This window comes from Ovis canadensis, chromosome 1 (genome assembly GCF_042477335.2).
Source record: "Ovis canadensis isolate MfBH-ARS-UI-01 breed Bighorn chromosome 1, ARS-UI_OviCan_v2, whole genome shotgun sequence".
In the NCBI taxonomy this organism is placed as follows: domain Eukaryota; kingdom Metazoa; phylum Chordata; class Mammalia; order Artiodactyla; family Bovidae; genus Ovis; species Ovis canadensis.
The window spans coordinates 77,361,448-77,380,645 of record NC_091245.1 but is presented as its reverse complement, the minus strand read 5'-3'; the positions used below and the strand labels follow the sequence as shown (position 1 = coordinate 77,380,645).

Here is a 19,198-nt window from a genome sequence, read left to right as displayed (position 1 = left end):
AGAATTTTCCACAGTTTATTGTGTTCCATACAGTCAAAGGCTTTGGCATAGTCAATAAAGCAGAAACAGATGTTTTTCTATAAATCTCTTGCTTTTTCCATGATCCAGCAGATGTTGGATTTGATCTCTGGTTCCTCTGCCTTTTCTAAAACCAGCTTGAACATCTGGAAATTCATGGTTCATGTATTGCTGAAGCCTGGCTTGTTGAATTTTGAGCATTACTTTCCTAGTGTGTGAGATGAGTGCAATTGTGTGGTAGTTTGACCATTCTTTGGCATTGCCTTTCTTGGGATTGGAATGAAAACTGACCTTTTCCAGTCCTGTGGCCACTGCTGAGTTTTCCAAATTTGCTGGCATATTGAGTGCAGCACTTTCACAGCATCACCTTTTAGGAACTGAAACAGCTCAACTGGAATTCCATCACCTCCACTAGCTTTGTTCACAGTGATGCTTCCTAAAGCCCACTTGACTTCACATTCCAGGACGTCTGGCTCTAGGTGAGTGATCACACTATCATGATTATCTGGGTCGTCAAGATCGTTTTTGTATAGTTCGTCTGTATATTCTTGCCTCCTCATCTTAATATGTTCCGCTTCTCTTAGGTCCATACCATTTCTATCCTTTATCGAGCCCATCTTTGCATGAAATGTTCCCTTGATATCTCTAACTTTCTTAAAGAGATCTCTAGTCTTTCCCATTCTGTTGGTTTCCTCTATTTCTTTGCACTGAGATAGGCTTTCTTATCTCTCCTTGCTGTTCTTTGGAACTCTGCATTCAGATGGGTATATCTTTCCTTTTCTCCTTTGCTTTTCACTTCTCTTCTTTTCACAGCTGTAACCTCTACCTACATTGTTCAAAATTCAGCGCCCAGAAGTTGGCATAATAAATATAGTTGTTTGATTCCTTGGTATGATATAAGGCAAATAGTTATTATCTTCATTTTATAGATGAAGAATCAGGCTTCTATATGGCTGCAAAATTGGCCAAATAGCAGAAGAACTGAGATTCGAGCCCAAACCCTTGGGACTCCAAGACACCATGAAAATCAGACAGGTACAAAAGCAATGCATGAACTGGAGAGTGACAGTTCTGTCTTATTCTGTAGCACTTGCTGCCAATGAACACTCCCAGGACAACCCAGGCTAATGCACAGTTCCTGGCATGCATTTTCTTCGATGGCTTTCTCCTTCAATGAAGAAAGTATGAGTAGGAAGTATGAGATCTGAAGTGACAATCGTGACTATGCCACTAGTGTATAAAAATGAAAAAAATAAATCATTGCTCACTTTAGTACATTTCCTGTTTTTGTACGCATTTTTATTAATGCTTTTCACAAGTATTCTAAGATCACAAGATTTAGAACTACTCCAACAGACAGTTAATTTTCATTTCTCTGTAGATCCTCTTAGTTTCTTTCATTATTGCCTTTTCCTCTGCATGCTGCTTGCATATTGGTGATTTCCTGGCTCCTTTTATTCTTAGGACCTGGCAATTTTATATATTCCCATAACTATAACGGTATTTCCACCTATAATGTCTGTGATTTCCAAATCTATCTTCCACCAGTCATTGCTTCTTTAAGCTCCAGACCCAACTATTCAACTGCCTATTGATCTTTAAATTGAGCTTGTACACATCCATCAGTCAGCTAATGAAGTCACCATTTGCTGGTCTTCCAAACTAGAAACCTGGCCATTATCTCTCATTCCTTTTGTTCCTTCACCCTCCACAAAGACTTGATCATTCATAAGTCCATCTTTTTGCATATATAGTTTCTTCAGCTTGAATGCCCTCCTTTCTTTACCCTAAGAAACTCTCATGTTTTAAAAACATAAGTATAACTCTGTGAAGCCTTCCTTAGCTTCCTTAGGCAGTTTGCTATCCTCAAAGTACTTTGTTTATACCCTACTTTGTCATTTAACATATTTTAACCATTTATACTTTTCTTAATCTTTGCACTGTAAACTCATAAATGATGTATCTATTTATCAGTGCCGTGATGCTCAGTATAGTACCTGGCACAGATCAGATTTTGAATAAATGTAAAGGTAATGAATGCGTGAATTAAACGGACAATTTCAGTTCCTTTATGCTGAAGATATTTCCCTTAAAGGAAGATCAGGTTTGGAAATGAAGGTTGCTAAAGAATTCAATGGAGCTTCTCAGGTGGCACAGTGGTAAAGAATCCACCTGCCAATGCAGGTGGCAAGAAACGTGGGATCAATTCCTGGATTGGGAAGATCCCCTGGAGAAGGAAATGGCAACTCAAGCCAGTATTCTTGCCTAGGAAATCCCATGGACAGAGGAGCCTAGCAGGCTATAGTTCACAGGGTCGCAAAGAGTCAGACGCGACTGAGCATAAACATACACAAAAAATTAAATATTAGCTGGATTATAGTTATACCCAAGTGCCACATTTGTGTTATTGGGCAAAGTATATAATTTTTCCATTACACTTCTACTCTCTTTAACTTACTTTCCTCATCTATAAAATTATACTAGTAATAGTAGTCCTTGACTTTTTTTTGGTGGGAGAGTGATAAGGGAAAATGTGATAAGCTTTCTAAAATCACCTTTTCTGGCCCAATGTATGAGTTTAATAAATTACTTTACTGAAAGTAGAATATATGTTTTGGCTTAGAATGGAGAAGGAGTCAGCGATTTTCTCATAGATATAAACTATATTGGAAGTAAATTATTACAGTGCAAGACATTTTGTGCATATTTTCCTTTTTAAACTGTGCTTTGTTGAATAATAGTAAATTATTTACCAAGTACAGAGCAATTCCTCCTCCTATTAAAAAGCCACAGTAGACATCAACTGGGTGATTCTTATACTGAGTTATCCGTGTTAGCCCACAGATGATTCCACAGATGATAAAGGTGAAGACCAAGAGAGGTTTCAGAAGCTTAGAGGAATCCGTTAGTGTGGAATTGAAGTACATCTTTAAAAAATGAAAGAACTGGGGTAAGTATGTTTAAAAGGTCTTTTTTTCCATTTAATTATAATCAAATAAAAAGGTAAACTCAAATCTCTGATACACTTGATGTCAATTTTACTATTCCTTTCCCCCTGCTATGGCTAATTTCTGTACCTGAAAAAAAAGGAATGCCTGACAAAATTCATCAAATAAATAACAGGCCACTTATGTGATTACAGAAAAGTCTGGAAAAAAATTAAAGCAGTAGAATTAGCCAGATAACTGGTTAGTCTCCATGTTACTTGTCATTTAATTTCAATCCATTTTTTTCACATAAAATCTAATAAACTATTATATTAATAAGATATAGTGACAATTCATTGCAGAGCATTTATCAACTTATACTCACTTAGCATTTGCTGTTACATAATGATTGAAATGAAAGCATGTGCTGTGTATGTATATACTTAACACAATTCTTTCAGTTTTACAGTTTTTAACATTCATGTAGTTCACAGTACTCTGTCATGAAGTATAATATCACATTAAAGAGATACGAGGCTAAAAAAAAAAGAAATACGAGGCTAAATGAATACTATGACTGTGTCAAAAATTATCTTACTATTATATTGTTTATAGTAGCATCTAAATTCTATTTTTTATGCCATTATACTCTTCTGTTATTACCCAGCTATAATATAATCTAATTAGTGTTTGGAGACAACACTCATTTCTCTGATTTTCTCTAGGACACAGTTTGATGAAAAAGACCCAGTTACTTACCGAAACGTACACAGCTGCAAAGGCAGCAAGGGTCGCATGTTGAGAAGGGAATGATTTTCTGCCAAAGGAAGAAGTCAAATTATGCCTTCTATTTCTGATACACCGCTAACAATTATCTCAAGAACACTGAGTGGTTAAAATGTTCAACTAAAAAGCCGCAAGGTAATAAGCAATAACTTTAATTTCTGTTTGGTTTTCTGGAGAAAGATCTGAGTGATAAAATAAACACTGTTAATCATCATTAGTATTAAAAGAGTAGTGATATACTTTCCAATATAAAGTGTTAGCTTTCTAAGGGATCACTTCTTTGCACCATCAGAACGCTGGTTGAAAGTAGAAATGGGGTGGAAAGCATTATAACTGTTTATTGGTATTATAATTACATCAGGTTAAAGTAAAAGCCTATAAAACCTAAGATTTTAATGCTTTTAAACTTTCTTTATGCTCCTAAATATATAGCTTCATTTACATAAATATTTGAAAGAATAATTATATTCTCGCAGTAGTGGGTCTAGAAGTGTTTTTTACACTTTAGAAAGCATGGGAAAAAAATCTAATTTTAGCAAAATGTTTCTCTATCCCACTTGAAAATGACTATTATCTCAAGAATCACAAAGTATATTGTTTTGTTAAATAAGAAGCAAGGTGGGAGAGGTAGAACAGAGGACAGTGAAAGATAGACAGAAGGAGAACAGAGATCTTTTAATGAATAAAAATTGGGAAAAAATTTAGTTTTATTAATGACCTCCTAATTATTTGGTACCCAATAAAAAGGACTATTATTCAACACAGATAAGATAATGTAGAAAAACTGAGAAAGAATATAGAATATAGGTCTTAAATGTAAGTTCAAAATTAATTGAATTGAATGGACCATATGTATATAATTATATAATATCAGGTTCTGATTCTTCAAGTGTATTTAAATTATTTTTGACTCTTAAACCAATCTTTGGGAACTGACTGAATGAAAAATAAAATTCTTATATCAGTCTTTTGCTGCCTTCACCCTTCTGTAATTTATTTCTTTTGAACTTCTCTTGCCATCTAAGTTTCTTTCTTTCTTTTTTTTTTTATTGATTGAAAACAGTTTAATGCTTTGGTAGTTTCTTGAGCTTTTTGGTTTTTATTTTCTGAAATGCAAGGTCAGGAGCTGTATGTCCAGACTTTCTGGGTTTATTCAGAGGAGACACATGCAATCCTAGATGCTATTTCTTTTAAAACTCTACCAAAAGGAAAATGCATATGATTCCTTTTTTAATAAAATATGTAATGGAGCTGGAAATATCATTAAAACTTCTACTTAAGTCACTACATGACACATACTGATGATAAGCCGTGACTAACTATAAACATCTAAAATAAACCAATTTTTGATAATCTAAACCCATAATTCCATCCCTGGGTTGGGAAGAGCCCCTGGAGAAGGAAATGGGAACCCACTCCAGTACTCTTGCCTAGAAAATTCCATGGATGGAGGAGCCTGGTGGGCTACAGTCCATGGGGTCTCAAAGAGTTGGACACAACTGAGTGACTTTACTTTCTTTCTTTCTAAACCCATAATTAGTATAGAGGAGATCATAGAACATGACTGGGGTTTGGTGATATGAAGATGAGCAGAATGAATACGCGGCTGAAATTTGGAGAGAGAGGAGGAGTTGGAATGAGCCATCATGGGTTTCTATGGTATCATCCCTAAAGAGATCACTGAATTGAAAAGAAAAATAAAATCCAAGTCATTGTGATTGAAAAGGGTATGCCTATGATGATACCCCAAGCTATTAATGAACAATAAAAACACCAACATGGAAGTCTTTATAATCTCCATTTCTAACCTGCCGCTGTTGATAACTGTAAGGTCAGATCCTGAGCAAATGTCTTCTACAATGTAGGAATTCTCTTTGCAAGACACATTCAGAGAGGTATAGTTTGGCTTGCACACAGTCAGAAAGTACGGTGCCTGGTAGCCTGTGGAGAGCTGGATGATGTCTGTGATAAGAGCTGTAGAGCAGAGTCCAAAGACATGAACACCTATAAGGAAAAGGAAACCTGTTACCAAGCGAGCACTTGATGCCAATGTGGTGCCATCATCAATCTTGCGTATTACACACTAACACGACAACCTTGACATCTACTGTAATCACTTTCTCTGAGTTTGTTTCAGGAAGATAGTAAAGAATATTTCTAAACTTCCAAACAGATGCTGAAGGCAATGAGTATCTCCAAAGTCGTCATTTGAAGGATTTTTGTCTGTTTGGTTACATCAGGCCAATTCTTAATATTATTAACTGTAGGTCACTTGACAGATACCTGGAACATGTTAAGGTGACAACTGTGTGATTCGAAAAGGATTCAATATGGGAATGAAGCAAAATTCAAAATCACTGTGAACTGTTTAGCAGAATTGTGCTTCCAGGGCTCTCTCCCCAGTAGTTCCTCTCCCCAGCCACAGTACACAAACCCTACGGATTGGTTCCTGGTATGACTACGTACAGATGACTAGCATACTAGGAATGCTAATTAAAACAGAGAAGACAGCTAGCCAGCCCTATGGTGAAAACAATAATCATACAAGTACCAGGCTATGGGAGGCTTCCTTCGTTTTGGAATACAGAAATGACATTCTTAAACCTCTTGATAAAGTTATTTCTTTTCTCTTCCGGGACTAGTTTGAAGCCATAAACTGACAAACCCTGATGCAGGCTTGTCCATTCAAACTCCATTCTTGCTTCGAGTTCCTTGCCTGGTCTTATCCTTGGGAATCTAGCCTGCCTGCTCCCTCTACACCCCGGAGTCATTCTGACTTGAGATTCTGGATTCTGATTCAAGATTTGCTCATAGAAATCACTGTGACAGGCAGCCAGGTAACCCGACAGTGTTCTCCTGGCCTGGCCCCTTTTGCATTTTCCTTCTCTGCTTGTTGTCACCTAACAACCGCTCTCCCAGTTCTTTCTCCACCTACTCACCTCAGATTCGTGACCCTGGACCTTTATTTCTATATTCTAATTCCTAGCAGCATGTAAGATCTTGGGGAGGGGTATGAGTAAGTGAGGAAACCTACCCATCTCTAGACCCCCAGGGCATGGGTGTGGTTGACTCTGGGATTGGGTTCTCCAGGATAAGATGGAGCATCCTCACAGTCATGAGGTTTTCAGAGAGGTTATATGCCCCTTTGCCACAGCATTGTGTTACATTAGGAAAACTTCCTCTGAGATCAGCTAGATGTCCTAAAGTTTTACTTCTTGGTCTTAGTCCATGATCCTGGTAGGGGGATTATTCTTGCTGTACAGTCTTCGTGGAGCAAAAATGTGCCTTTCTTAGTGGGGCAGAGTCTAGGGCATGATTTAGACCAGATTTTTTTCCCAGTGGAAGAGACGATGGTACTTAATTTTCTATTAGGTATTAAATGAAGCTACCTATTCCTTTGAACTCAGAGGTTACAGGTGAAAATAACTTTTTACTGATTTACTGGGAATGAATTAAAACATTCACAGTGGTGTGATGTACTGTGGCTTGACTTTTCAATTCAGTTAAAAAGAAAGGTCTGTGACTCAAATAATATTAAGATAGTCACATGCTAATCAGAAGAGATGAGGGTTTAGATGCTCATTTGACTCTGATATAGGCCTATGGATATTCTGTAGGTCCAATAAAAATAGGAGGTAGAGTTAGATGATATAACCAAGGAAAAATAGCCTTGATGCTGTGCTGCATGGTGACATTTCCATGGACAGTAACTTCTGGATGAAAACACCGCAGGACAATTGAAATGGAATCGCTGATGCAGCTAAAGTAATTTCTGAAGGGTTATCCATTTATATTGGTCTGCTGATATTTATTCTCCATTTTAAAAAAATGAACCCAGACCCAAGAAACCATTTTAAAGTAAATTCATGATTCTACCAGAGCTAAGACAAAAATAAACTGAAATGCATGGCATACTGGCTCTCAAAACAAGGACTATAACTATAAATAACACATTGTGGATACAAAACTTAAATTAGGGTGTTTTAACAAGGTTTTTTTTTTTGTATAATGTAAAATTTGTCATGTACCTGACATTATACATCTAAATTACAGCTTTAAAGACAATATCTGTAATTAAATATAACATTTCTATTTGAAAAACATTTTCTCTCTTTGTGGTTTCCCACACCCACCAACGAATCTGACGGCTCTTCTAAGGAACGAGTTGAAGTTGCAGCCTCCAGCGTTAATGTTGGGCTCCAGGCCAACCCCATTCCTTCTTTTGGACAGGCAACAGTAGAGGATTCCTTCCCCTACCATAATCTGCGAAGACAAGAGGGTATGCAAAATGGATTCAACGGGTGCACATGAATTATATAAGTTATCTCTTACATATGTATGCTCAGTTGCTTAGTCATGTCTGATTCCTTTGAGACCCCATGTACTGTATAGCCTGCTAGGCTCCTCTGTTCATGGGATTTTCCAGGCAAGAATACTGGAGTGAGTTGCCATTTCCTCCTACAGGGGAAGTTATCTCTTAACATGCCATCAATTAAATTAAGTAAAGATGTACCTTTTGTAGGCACTTTAGAGATGGGGGGATTTCTCCTGAGTATTTGCAGAAGCACTGAGAAGTAATCAGGGCATTGTAACTAGCGTTGTTGGATCTTCTGTGCTCCTACATACTGGTCAAAATTGTGATAGCATCCTGGCATTGCAATGTGGTTGTAGCACCCAGACTTTGGCCCTATGCCCAACAATACCCAGTGTTACTTAGCTGATTAATCACATGGTGACTGACTCTGCTCTGACGCTTAGAGTCTTGTCATTTTATCCTTAAAACCATGAAAACAAGGTGCCCGAGGAGAGAATAAAATAAGTACCAGAGTTAGAATCAGGAATATTTTATTAGCATATTATTCCAATAAAATTTGGGATTGGGCAGGAGGATCACCCATGTAAAGCAGACGTGAAAGTAGAAAGACAGTCCAAAGCAGAGCTATCTGCTAAAATTTTCTGTGATGATGGACATATTTTCTGCTTTGTCCAATATGGCAGCCACCATTGAGCACTTGAAATAGCACTGTTGGCTATTGAGCACTTGAAATTTTTTTGCTACTGCAATTTAAAATATAAATTAATCAGATTTAAAATGAAATAGCCGCATGTGGCTAGTAACTATCTTATTGGAGAATGTAGATTATAAGAGAATCTATCTAGGTAAGCAGTAACATTTGGATGAAAATGCTCCAGGACAACTGAAACAGAATTTGATGTGGTTAATTTCTGAAGAGTTATCCATTCATACTGAGTAATGCTGAGTGATGGTGGTTCGGCGGTAAAGAATCCTCCTGCAATGCAGGAGACTGCCTACAATGTAGGAGACATGGGTTCAATCCCTGGGTAGGGAAGGTCTCCTGGAGAAGGAAACGGCAACCCATTCCAGTTGCCTGGGAAATCCCATGGACAAAGGAGTCTGGTGGGCTATAATCCATGGGGTCCAAGAATCAGACACAACTTAGCAACTATACCACCACCAGTACCAGTAATACGTCTTAAGAATGAAATATTTAGAAAATGTGTTTTCAGTAAACAGAGGACCGTACTTATAATAAGGAACAGCACACTTCCTGTTGGATTCTAAGGCACAGGACATCAGTGAAAAACTCAATACATTTAGGCATCATTTCCTTTAAGAACTTTCCCTTGAAATCTCTTACTATATCCTAAACTGAATTATGCCCTCTTCTATGTGGCTCCCTTGGTATCTTGTCCTTCTCTCTAGCATAGCTTGATTATTTCTCACTTGACTGTGACCCTCTGTGGGGAAACCATCTTTTTTGTGTTACCTTTTATTCTGTCTAGCAAAGTGCCCTGCATTGTGGGTTTGCTTTTGTTACCTTCACTGTGGGATTCTCATTGGCTCATTACCTTGGGCATTTGGGCTGGTAGTTATTAAGAAAAGTAAGACTTGAAATAATGTGTTTTTTTTTATGCAAAAAATCAAATATTTGGGGTTACTGTGCCTCAGAGATTATTATGAAATTAGAATCAGTATGGCTAAAAATGTGGAACTGAAAAACTGGGAACAGGCAGTCCCTTAGATATAAGTGATCATGTCACTTTAAAGACTATCACAGTGACTGGGAACGGAAATATACTTTCCAAGGGAAAGTTCCCAGTTCTCAACACCTATTTAACATTTATTTTATAAAGTTCTTAAATTTATGATTTTTAAAACTCATGACTAAGTCTATGACCTTATGCTTCAAAAGTTCTGTCTGATATATTTAGTTCCATATGGTGTGTGTACAATTATAAAGAACCTTTACTTGTATAAAAATAATTTTCTTAATAAAATTCTACCAATAACCTTACAAGTGTGAAAATCTTGTGGCATACACTGATAAACTCCTGTATGGATAATTATATAAATAATCAGAAGGAATTTTTTTTCAGATCATTGAATACTAAGTTAATTATACTTTTTGAAAAATACCATAATACATCATCACCTCAAGTTAGACATAGAAACACGAAAGATTCTATAATATTCTGCACAGACAGATGTGACATGCTGCACCATGCAAGTAGAATAATATCATGGTTATCCCAAATTCATCATTTCAAGAAAATTAACCACTCATTTCTGAAATGTGTCCTGAAATGCACTGAGAGACTCATTTCATTTCCATTTCTTTAATAATAATTCTGTGAATAATTTTGTTTCTTTTTAATTATACATGTAAATAGTGATTCACATATTATCCTTGAATGCTAAAGCATGTAAGAATTTATTTGTTTCGTGTCATTAGGGAAATGCTTCTTGTCATATAACACAGCAGTCATTATCTCAAGTGACCTTGAAATTTCAAGAGTTTTCACTTTTTGCTTAATAAGCTCAAAACTCATATGTCAGGAGAGTGCTTTCACACCCTGGTTTGATTATGGATGGAGGTTTCTTGTCAGTACTTTGACATCATCCAACTCTCCCACTCTCAAAGGAGCACATTAATTTTCTCTTCACACTACTATTCATTTAACCTTGACCTACATGTCACTGTATGCATTTTCAAAATGATTTAATTTGCTTTAAAGATAGAATTCTCCTCAGGGAAAGGATAGATGTTTCCTGATGTATTTTCAAATATGCCTGCTTGTCTCCCCATTCTGAATGACATGCTGTTGTGATGCAATATAGTTTAAAGGATTAGGTGTTGACAACAAAATTATTTGTTGCTGTTGTCATTTGGAAATAGAAAACAGTATATGACAAGTATCTTCCCACAATATTCTGTTTATGCCGTACACAATCCTGAAAAGAAACAATACCATTTTGTGCATGTCAGTATCATGGACAGGTTTTTGAAAGAGATTCTAAAGTGACTGTTTCAGGGGAGATGCAGAGAGGAAATACATTGCTTATTATTATATGGACACTGCCCTTGGAAAAGCCACTTAAAGGAGAGTATATACTCTCATAAAGCTAAGGTTACCTCCCAGAAACAATAAGAAATTTAAATATAATTCTTCTATAAAACTGGATGTACTTACCCTTTAATCCCTTTACTTCCAGGGAAGAGAACATACACATGTTTTCTATTCAGATAGATTTTGGAAAGGTTTATGATAAGCCTCAATATTCTGTGCTATTTTCCCTGAGAATCTCCAAAGGACTAAACAAAAATGCTTGTTTCATTATCACTTAAAAGTAAGTTAAAAGTTAATGTTAAAGATGAAAATTTAAAGACAGTTTCAAAAAATAAGAATATACATTTCACAGACACAAATGAAGTTTTACAATTTCTTGTGTAACAATACAAAGGCAGGTAATTTTTAAAATATCTTTCACAGCATCAAAAAAAATATCTGAGGGGCTTCCTTGTTGGTCCAGTGCTTATGAGTCCACCTTGCAATTCAGGGGACACTGGTTTGATCCCTGGTCCGGGAAGATCCCATATGCCCTGAAGCAACTGAGCCCATGTACCACAACTACTGAAGCTCGTGTACTCCAGAGCCTGTGCTCTGCAATAAGAGAAGCCAGCACAAAGAGAAGCCCGCATACCACAATGAAGAGTAGCCCCCGCTTGCTTGCTCCAACTAAAGAAAGCCAGCACATAGCAACAAAGACCAAGCACAGCCAAAAATAACTAAATAAGTAAAAAAAAACATTTTAAACCTGAGAAGCAAACATCAAATGATTTATATGTAAATGCCTGTATAAAAAAATCAGTTGATCTTCCTTTTGTAAAGAATTAGAAACTTCCTTTTAAAGAATACTACCCATGTGTGGTCTTTTGTTTTGCTTTGCCTTCTCTTCACATGAATGGGTGAGAATAAGAAGCAACTCTCCTTACACAAATGGACTATGAAAGTGATTTTCAAAGGAAGCATTCATCCTGCCTCTCTGTCTCCCCCACCATTCCATCTTGGAACAGATTAATACTGCCAAAAAGAAAAAAAGAAAATGGCAACCTTGAAAGTGGGGAATGAGAGTCTGTTATTTTCACTTTCAGGAAGAGTAGGGAAAGAAGTTGGAGCAGTAACATGTAGAAAGTTTAGGGACAGGATCATGGTTCTGGCATAGCAGTCCCCAACCTTTTTGGCACCACAGACTGGTTTTGTGGAAGACAATTTTTCCACAGATGGGGGTAGGGGGATGGTTCCAAGATGATTCAAGCACATTTATTGTGCACTTTATTTCTATTATTGTTACATTGTGGTATATAATGAAATAACTATATACCTCAACATACTGTAGAATCAGTGGGGGCCCTAGCTTGTTTTCCTGCAACGAGGTTTGGGGGTGATGACAGCGGCAGCCACTCCCACCCCGCTTGCCTCACCACCTCAGCTGCACCTCAGATCATCAGGCATTAGATTCTCATAAGAAGTGAGCAACCTAGATCCCTCACATGCACAGTTCACAGCAGGGTTCATACTTCTATGAGAACCTAATGTTGCCAATGATCCAACAGGAGGTGAAGCTCAGGGGGTAATGTGAGTGATGGGGAGTGGCTGTAAATGCAGATGAAGCTTTGCTTGGTTCCTAATGGGCCATGGACTGGTACTGGTCCATGGCCCTGGGGTTGGTGACCCCTATTCTAGGACTATAGTGACACACAGACACTATAGAACCAATGTTTTGGGAAAAGCCTTTAAAACAAGGGAAAATGAAATTAGAAATTCAGAGAAGATGTATGTTTAGCGAGTAAGGTGTAAAAGACAGTTATTTGATGTCCATAAAGTCAAGATTTGTTTTACCATCAAGTTGTTTACTCAAAATCCATGAAGGAAGTGTGGAAGAAAAGAATCACTGACATCTTGGAATATCCTGAATGATAAGGGGAAGATCAGGGACCCAGCAGTGTAAATATTTCCCTAGTTTGCCTCTCCTCCCATAAAGAGGCATGCAAGAGCTTATGGAGGCCCAGGGGCAACCTGGGAATTCAGGCAGTTTTTGCTGAAGGAGTTGGCACTGGGTTCCCCAGGTCAACTTGGTAGAGGTAGTCATAGCAAACTTGTTCTTTCACTTCTCAAGGCTCAAGAAAGAAAGTGTTGACTCAGAATCCCCCAGAAAGCATCCTTAATTGCATACTGAGAATTACTGGAAATGAGGGAGTCAGAAAAGCGGGAACACAATGATGAGGCCAAAGTCATTGGCCCCAGGACCTGTAACTGTCAGCAAAGGGATCAGTGTGAAATAAATGATGCTGGCAGGAAAAGCCACAATCAGATGTGTTCTCCTAGCCACTTAGTCTAAGACCCAGGGAAGAAAGACTTCTGGGTATATAAAAAAGAAATTATGTAATGGATGAAATATCATCATAGTCTCTTCAGTAGAGTCACAAGCATTTGTATTTTACAATTGTACTTCAAATATATTAATTACAATAAATTTCTGCATTATATTCCAATTAGGAGAAATGCTTTCTGGTCTACTAGATTTATTTATTTTTATTTTTATTTTTTTAAGTTTTAGTTTTTAATTTTTTTAATTTTAAAATCTTTAATTCTTTCATGCGTTCCCAAACATGAACCCCCCTCCCACCTCCCTCCCCATAACATCTCTCTGGGTCATCCCCATGCACCAGCCCCAAGCATGTTGTATCCTGCGTCAGACATAGACTGGCGATTCAATTCTTACATGATAGTATACATGTTAGAATGCCATTCTCCCAAATCATCCCACCCTCTCCCTCTCCCTCTGAGTCCAAAAGTCCGTTATATACATCTGTGTCTTTTTTCCTGTCTTGCATACAGGGTCGTCATTGCCATCTTTCTAAATTCCATATATATGTGTTAGTATACTGTATTGGTGTTTTTCTTTCTGGCTTACTTCACTCTGTATAATCGGCTCCAGTTTCATGGATTTAAAACATGTATACTTTTTGTTTTTGTCAAATAACTGGATGATAATAGATTTTTTGGTGAGTCATTAGAGAAATGACCAGAAAATACTGTTACTCTGCACAATAGTGAAAGTGAAGTCACTCAGTCATGTCTGACTTTGTGACTCCACGGACTGTAGCCTACCAGGCTCCTCGTCCATGGGATTTTCCAGGTAAGAGTACTGGAGTGGGTTGCCATTTCCTTCTCCAGGGGATCTTCTCAAACCAGGGATCAAACCTGGGTCTCCCGCATTGCAGGCACACAATTTACCATCTGAGCCACCAAGGAAGCCCACTCTGAACAATACTGCACATTAAATATGCTTTTAGTCAGAGTCTCAGCTACTTCCAAGTACATCATTAACAGTTCCAATCACCCTGGAGTTATTGAAGTTCAGATAACTCATTTCTTAAAACTTACAAAGTGTTTTGAGACCAAAAGGTCTCAAAATTCATCTTTTAAGTATGATGAAGTTCTAAGAAAAATTAAGTTTCAGTTTTATCTTCTGATAATATTTCATGTAATTTATAGTGTAAATAGAATGTTGTTGTTTAATGTGGGGAAATTAAAAAAGAAACAAATCCAAGGGTATACAAAAGGTCAATGCAGAGACTTTTCTAAAACTGCTGCCATATACTGAACCAGAATAGACCAGTTCTTTAGAGGATCCTATAAAAACTCCATTCAAACACAGCTTTTTATTTAATGACCACTTCCTCTGACATTCATTAGCATTATAAAAGTAAAGTAAGCATTTCTGCTATTAGAAATAAATATTATTAATCCTGAAACATGATTCTTGTCCTTTAGGTAGGTTTTGGGGGCAAAAGAGATGCTATAAAGACTATGCTGGTGTTACTTATTCATAAATTTATTGAAAAATATGTAATTCCCAATTTGTACATTAGCAAACTAAAAACAACTACATTTCTAATCCAATTTCATTAGGTTAGGTCATTTCTTTAGGTTACACATTTTAAAATCCAAATGTTTATTCTGAATCTAAATTATTTTATTTTGCGGGGGGCAGGAATGTGAGTTGTACCCTCTTTTCTGTACAGTTGTGCATGCTCAGGGCTAAGAATCAATAAAAAGTGCTATTCTGTTAAAATTGATAGCAACACGCACTTTGGAGAACAAAGTCTGTTGGCTATAGAATTATTTGTTTCTTTCCCACAGTTTCTAGGACTTGAGATATGGTATGAATGCAGGCTGCTACTACTACTAAGTCACTTCAGTCGTGCCCAACTCTGTGCGACCCCATAGACAGCAGCCCCCAGGCTCTTCTGTCCATGGGATTCTCCAGCCAGGAATACTGGAGTGGGTTGCCATTTCCTTCTCCAATGCATGAATGCATGCTAAGTCGCTTCAGTCATGTCTGACTGTGTGACCCCATGGACAGCAGCCCACTAGGCCCCATTTGTCCATGGGATTCTCCAGGCAAGAATACTGGAGTGGGTTGCCATTTCCTTCTCCATGAAAACATGAAAAATATATTAATGAGAAAGTGTATCAGAAATTTATTGTTTGCTTTTAACCCATTTATCACATGAAAATGAAAATTAGTCATTCAGTCCTTCCGACTCTGTGCAACCCCATGGACAGGCCCCTCTGTCCATGGAATTCTCCAGGCAAGAATACTGGAATGGGTTGCCATTCCTGACTCCAGGGGATCTTCCCAACCCAGGGATCAAACCCAGGTCTCCTGCATTGTAGACAGATTTTTCACCGTCTGAGCCACCAGGGACACCTCATTTATTACATAAATGTGGTCATTCTTAGTCTTCTAGGGCCGACAAACACAATTTGGGGGCAATTCTTACCGTGATTGCAGGTCCAGCAAAAGCCAAGCTAAGCAACATGAGGAAAGGAATTGCCTCCTGGGTGGGTTCAATGTATGGCATGCTAAGACTCCGGTCATAGCAGCTGAATCCAGAGTGCACGGGTTTGAAGACATCCGTGAGTTCAAGGAAATACAGGCTAACCACCGATGATGCCAATATAGGCAACTGAGAATGAAGGACAGAGAAGATCAATTTATTTTTCTACACAGGTCATACATAGAGTCAGTACATCTTGAAATTAGAAACACAAGTGTTTTCCATTTTCTCTTACCACTCCTCTCTGATCTCAGAATTAAAATCATTCATACTTACTATTGCTTCTGCCTTCAAAATAAACTCCAATTCATCCACCTCTTTCACCAGCCTTCTCTGAACCCACGGCATGCCTCACCTTTGCTCTTGGATAACTTTTAAATGCTGCTCCACTTTCACACTTACCCTCCCCATCCCACCTATCCAATTTCTATCCAGCATCCTAAATATTCGGAAAATATTTTATTTTAGGTCATATTGATCCTGATTTTAGCTACTCCAGTGGGTCCCATTTTGCTTGAATAAAATTCAAATTTCACACCATTGAATGCATGATCTGGCTCTTGCTTCAGTTTCTTACATCTTTTTATACCATATTTATACTATTCCCCAGCCCCTCACTGTAGAATCTGCCTACAGTGCAGGAGACCTGGGTTTGATTCCTGGGTCAGAAAGACCCCCTGGAGAAGGAAATGGCAACCCACTCCAGTATTCTTGCCTTGAGAATCCCATGGACAGAGGAGCCTGGCAGGCTACAGTCCACAGGGTTGCAAGAGTTGGACACGACTTAGTGACTAAACTACCACTACCAGTCCCCTTGGACTTTACAGGTGGATCTGTGGTAAGATCTGTGCCTGTCAAGCAGGGGAGGCGGGTTCCATCCCTGGGTCAGGAAGATCCCCTGGAGAAGCAAATGGCAACTCATTCCAACATTTTTGCCTGGAGAACCCCATGGACAGAGGAGACTGAAGGGCTACAGACTATGGGGTAGCAAAGAGTCGGACACAACTTAGTGACTAAACAGCAGCAGTAGCAACCAGCCCCCTAACCACTATAAGCCAATGGGTCTCCCCTTTTAATTGAGAAATAATTGACATATATCAACATATAACATTATATTAATTTCAGGTATGCAACACAGGATTTAATATTTTTATACATATTACAAAATGATCACCACAATCAATTTAGTCAACATCCATCACTACACACAACAATTTCTTTTTTATGATTAGTGCTTTTAAAATCAACTCTCTTAGCAACTTTTAAACATACAATACAGTATTATTACCTATAGTCTCCATATGAACATTACATCCCCAGGACTTATTTATCTTATAACTGAGCATCTGTGACTTTCGACCTCCTTTACCCATCTTGCCCATTGTCATTCCCCACCTCTGGCAACCACCAATCTGTTCTCTTTTTCTATGAATTTGATTTTTTTATTGCTGTTGTTTCTTTGATTCTACATATAAGTGAAATCATATGATATTTATCTTTCTCTGGCTGACTTATTTCACTTGGCATAATGCCTTAAAAATCCATCCATATTGTCTCAAATGTCAGTATTTCCTTCTTTTTGAAGGCTGGATAATATTCCATACTATATATGTACCACATTTTCTTTACTTCTTCATCCATCATTGGACACTTAGGTTGAATCCATGTCTTGATTACTGCAAACTCTGCTGCAATGAACACAGTGGGGCATATATCTTTTCCAGTTGGTGTTTTAGTTTTCTTTAGATAAATACCTGGAAGTGGAACCACAGGATCATATGATACTCTTATTTTTAATTTTTTTAGAAAACTACTGTTTTCCATAGTGGATGCACAAATTTCCACACCCAAACAGTGCACAATGGTTCCCTTTCCACCACATCCACGTCAATACTTGTTATTTCTTGTCTTTTTGAGGATAACCATTCTAAGGTGTGAGGTGGTACCTCACGTGGTTTTGATTTACATTTCCTTCATAATTAGTGATATTGAGCATCTTTTCCTATATCTATTGCCCATTGTATATCTTCTTTGGAAAACTGTCTATTCAGATCCTCTGCTCATTTTATAATAAAATTGCTTGGGTTTTCTTGTTTTGTGGGAGGTTTTTTTTTTTTTTTTTTGCTATTAAGTTGTTGTTGTTGTTTAGTTGCTAAATTGTCCCTGACTCTTTGCAATCCCATGGACTGTAGCCCAACATGCTAGCTTCTGTCCATGGGATTTTCCAGGCTAGAATACTAAAGTGGGTTGCCATTTCCTTCTCCAGGGGATCTTCCCAACCCAAAGATCAAACACACGTATCCTGTATTGCAGGTGGATCCTTTACTACTGAGTCACTGGAGAAGGCCCTATTAGGTAGTATGAGTCCCTTGTATGTACTTTGGACATTGGCCCTAATTATAATAGATTTTGTCGTTCAGTCGCTAAGTCTTTTCTGACCCTTTGCAACCCCATGGACTGCAGCACACCAGGCCTCCCTGTCCCTCACTATCTCCTGGAGTTTGCCCAAGTTCATGTCCACTGAGTTGGTGATGCCATTATAATAGGTAAATGATCTATACATACTTTTTTACATCTGATTGGGCTTCCCTTATAGCTCAGTCAGTTAAGAATCTGACTGCAATATGGAGACCTGGGTTCGATCTCTGGGTTGAGAAGATCCCCTGGAGAAAGGAAAGGCTACCCACTCTAGTATTCTGGCCTGGAGAATCCCATAGACGATACAGTCCATGGGGTCGCAAAGAGTCAGACACGACTGAGCGACTTTCACTTTCACTACATCTGATTGGCTATCTTCTCATTTTTTGATGGTTTCCTTTGCTGTGGAGAAGCTTTTTAGTTTGATGTAGTCTTACGGTCTTCACTCTTACCCTGTAGCAGTCAAATTCATTTCTGCCTAGGGTTTTTGCATGTGCTGTTTCTTCTTTCTCTTGTGCTCTCCCCCAGCTCTTTGTCTGAATGGCTTTTCCTTATTTAATGATGACTTCTGTATCATCATTAGTCATTGATCCATCTTTCCCCCTACCCTTATCATCTCATTTCATTTCTTCATGATGTTTATCATTAACTGAAATTGTCTTGTTGATTTAGTACTTCACTTATTTATTTTTCTTCTCCCCTCATCTCCCACTGAAATACATGCTCCATGAAGTGAGAGTCTGCCAGTGTTATTTATTGCTGAGTCCACAAGGTATAGAATTATTCCTGGCACATGGTAGGCATGCAATATATCATTTCATAATTTAATAAAACAAT

General features: G+C 37.9%; 1 protein-coding gene across 1 annotated transcript in view; it reads right to left on the bottom strand.

Moving 5' to 3' along the window:
* Positions 1-19,198, bottom strand: part of PLPPR4 (phospholipid phosphatase related 4) — a 49,612-nt gene that overhangs the window by 4,398 nt on the left and 26,016 nt on the right. The window contains exons 2-6 of the mRNA XM_069570837.1: positions 15,887-16,072; positions 7,865-7,994; positions 5,540-5,735; positions 3,705-3,762; positions 2,772-2,945 (exon numbers count right to left, since the gene is read on the bottom strand). Coding sequence (XP_069426938.1) covers positions 2,772-2,945; positions 3,705-3,762; positions 5,540-5,735; positions 7,865-7,994; positions 15,887-16,072 — 744 coding nt within the window. The remainder of the gene's footprint in view (positions 1-2,771; positions 2,946-3,704; positions 3,763-5,539; positions 5,736-7,864; positions 7,995-15,886; positions 16,073-19,198) is intronic.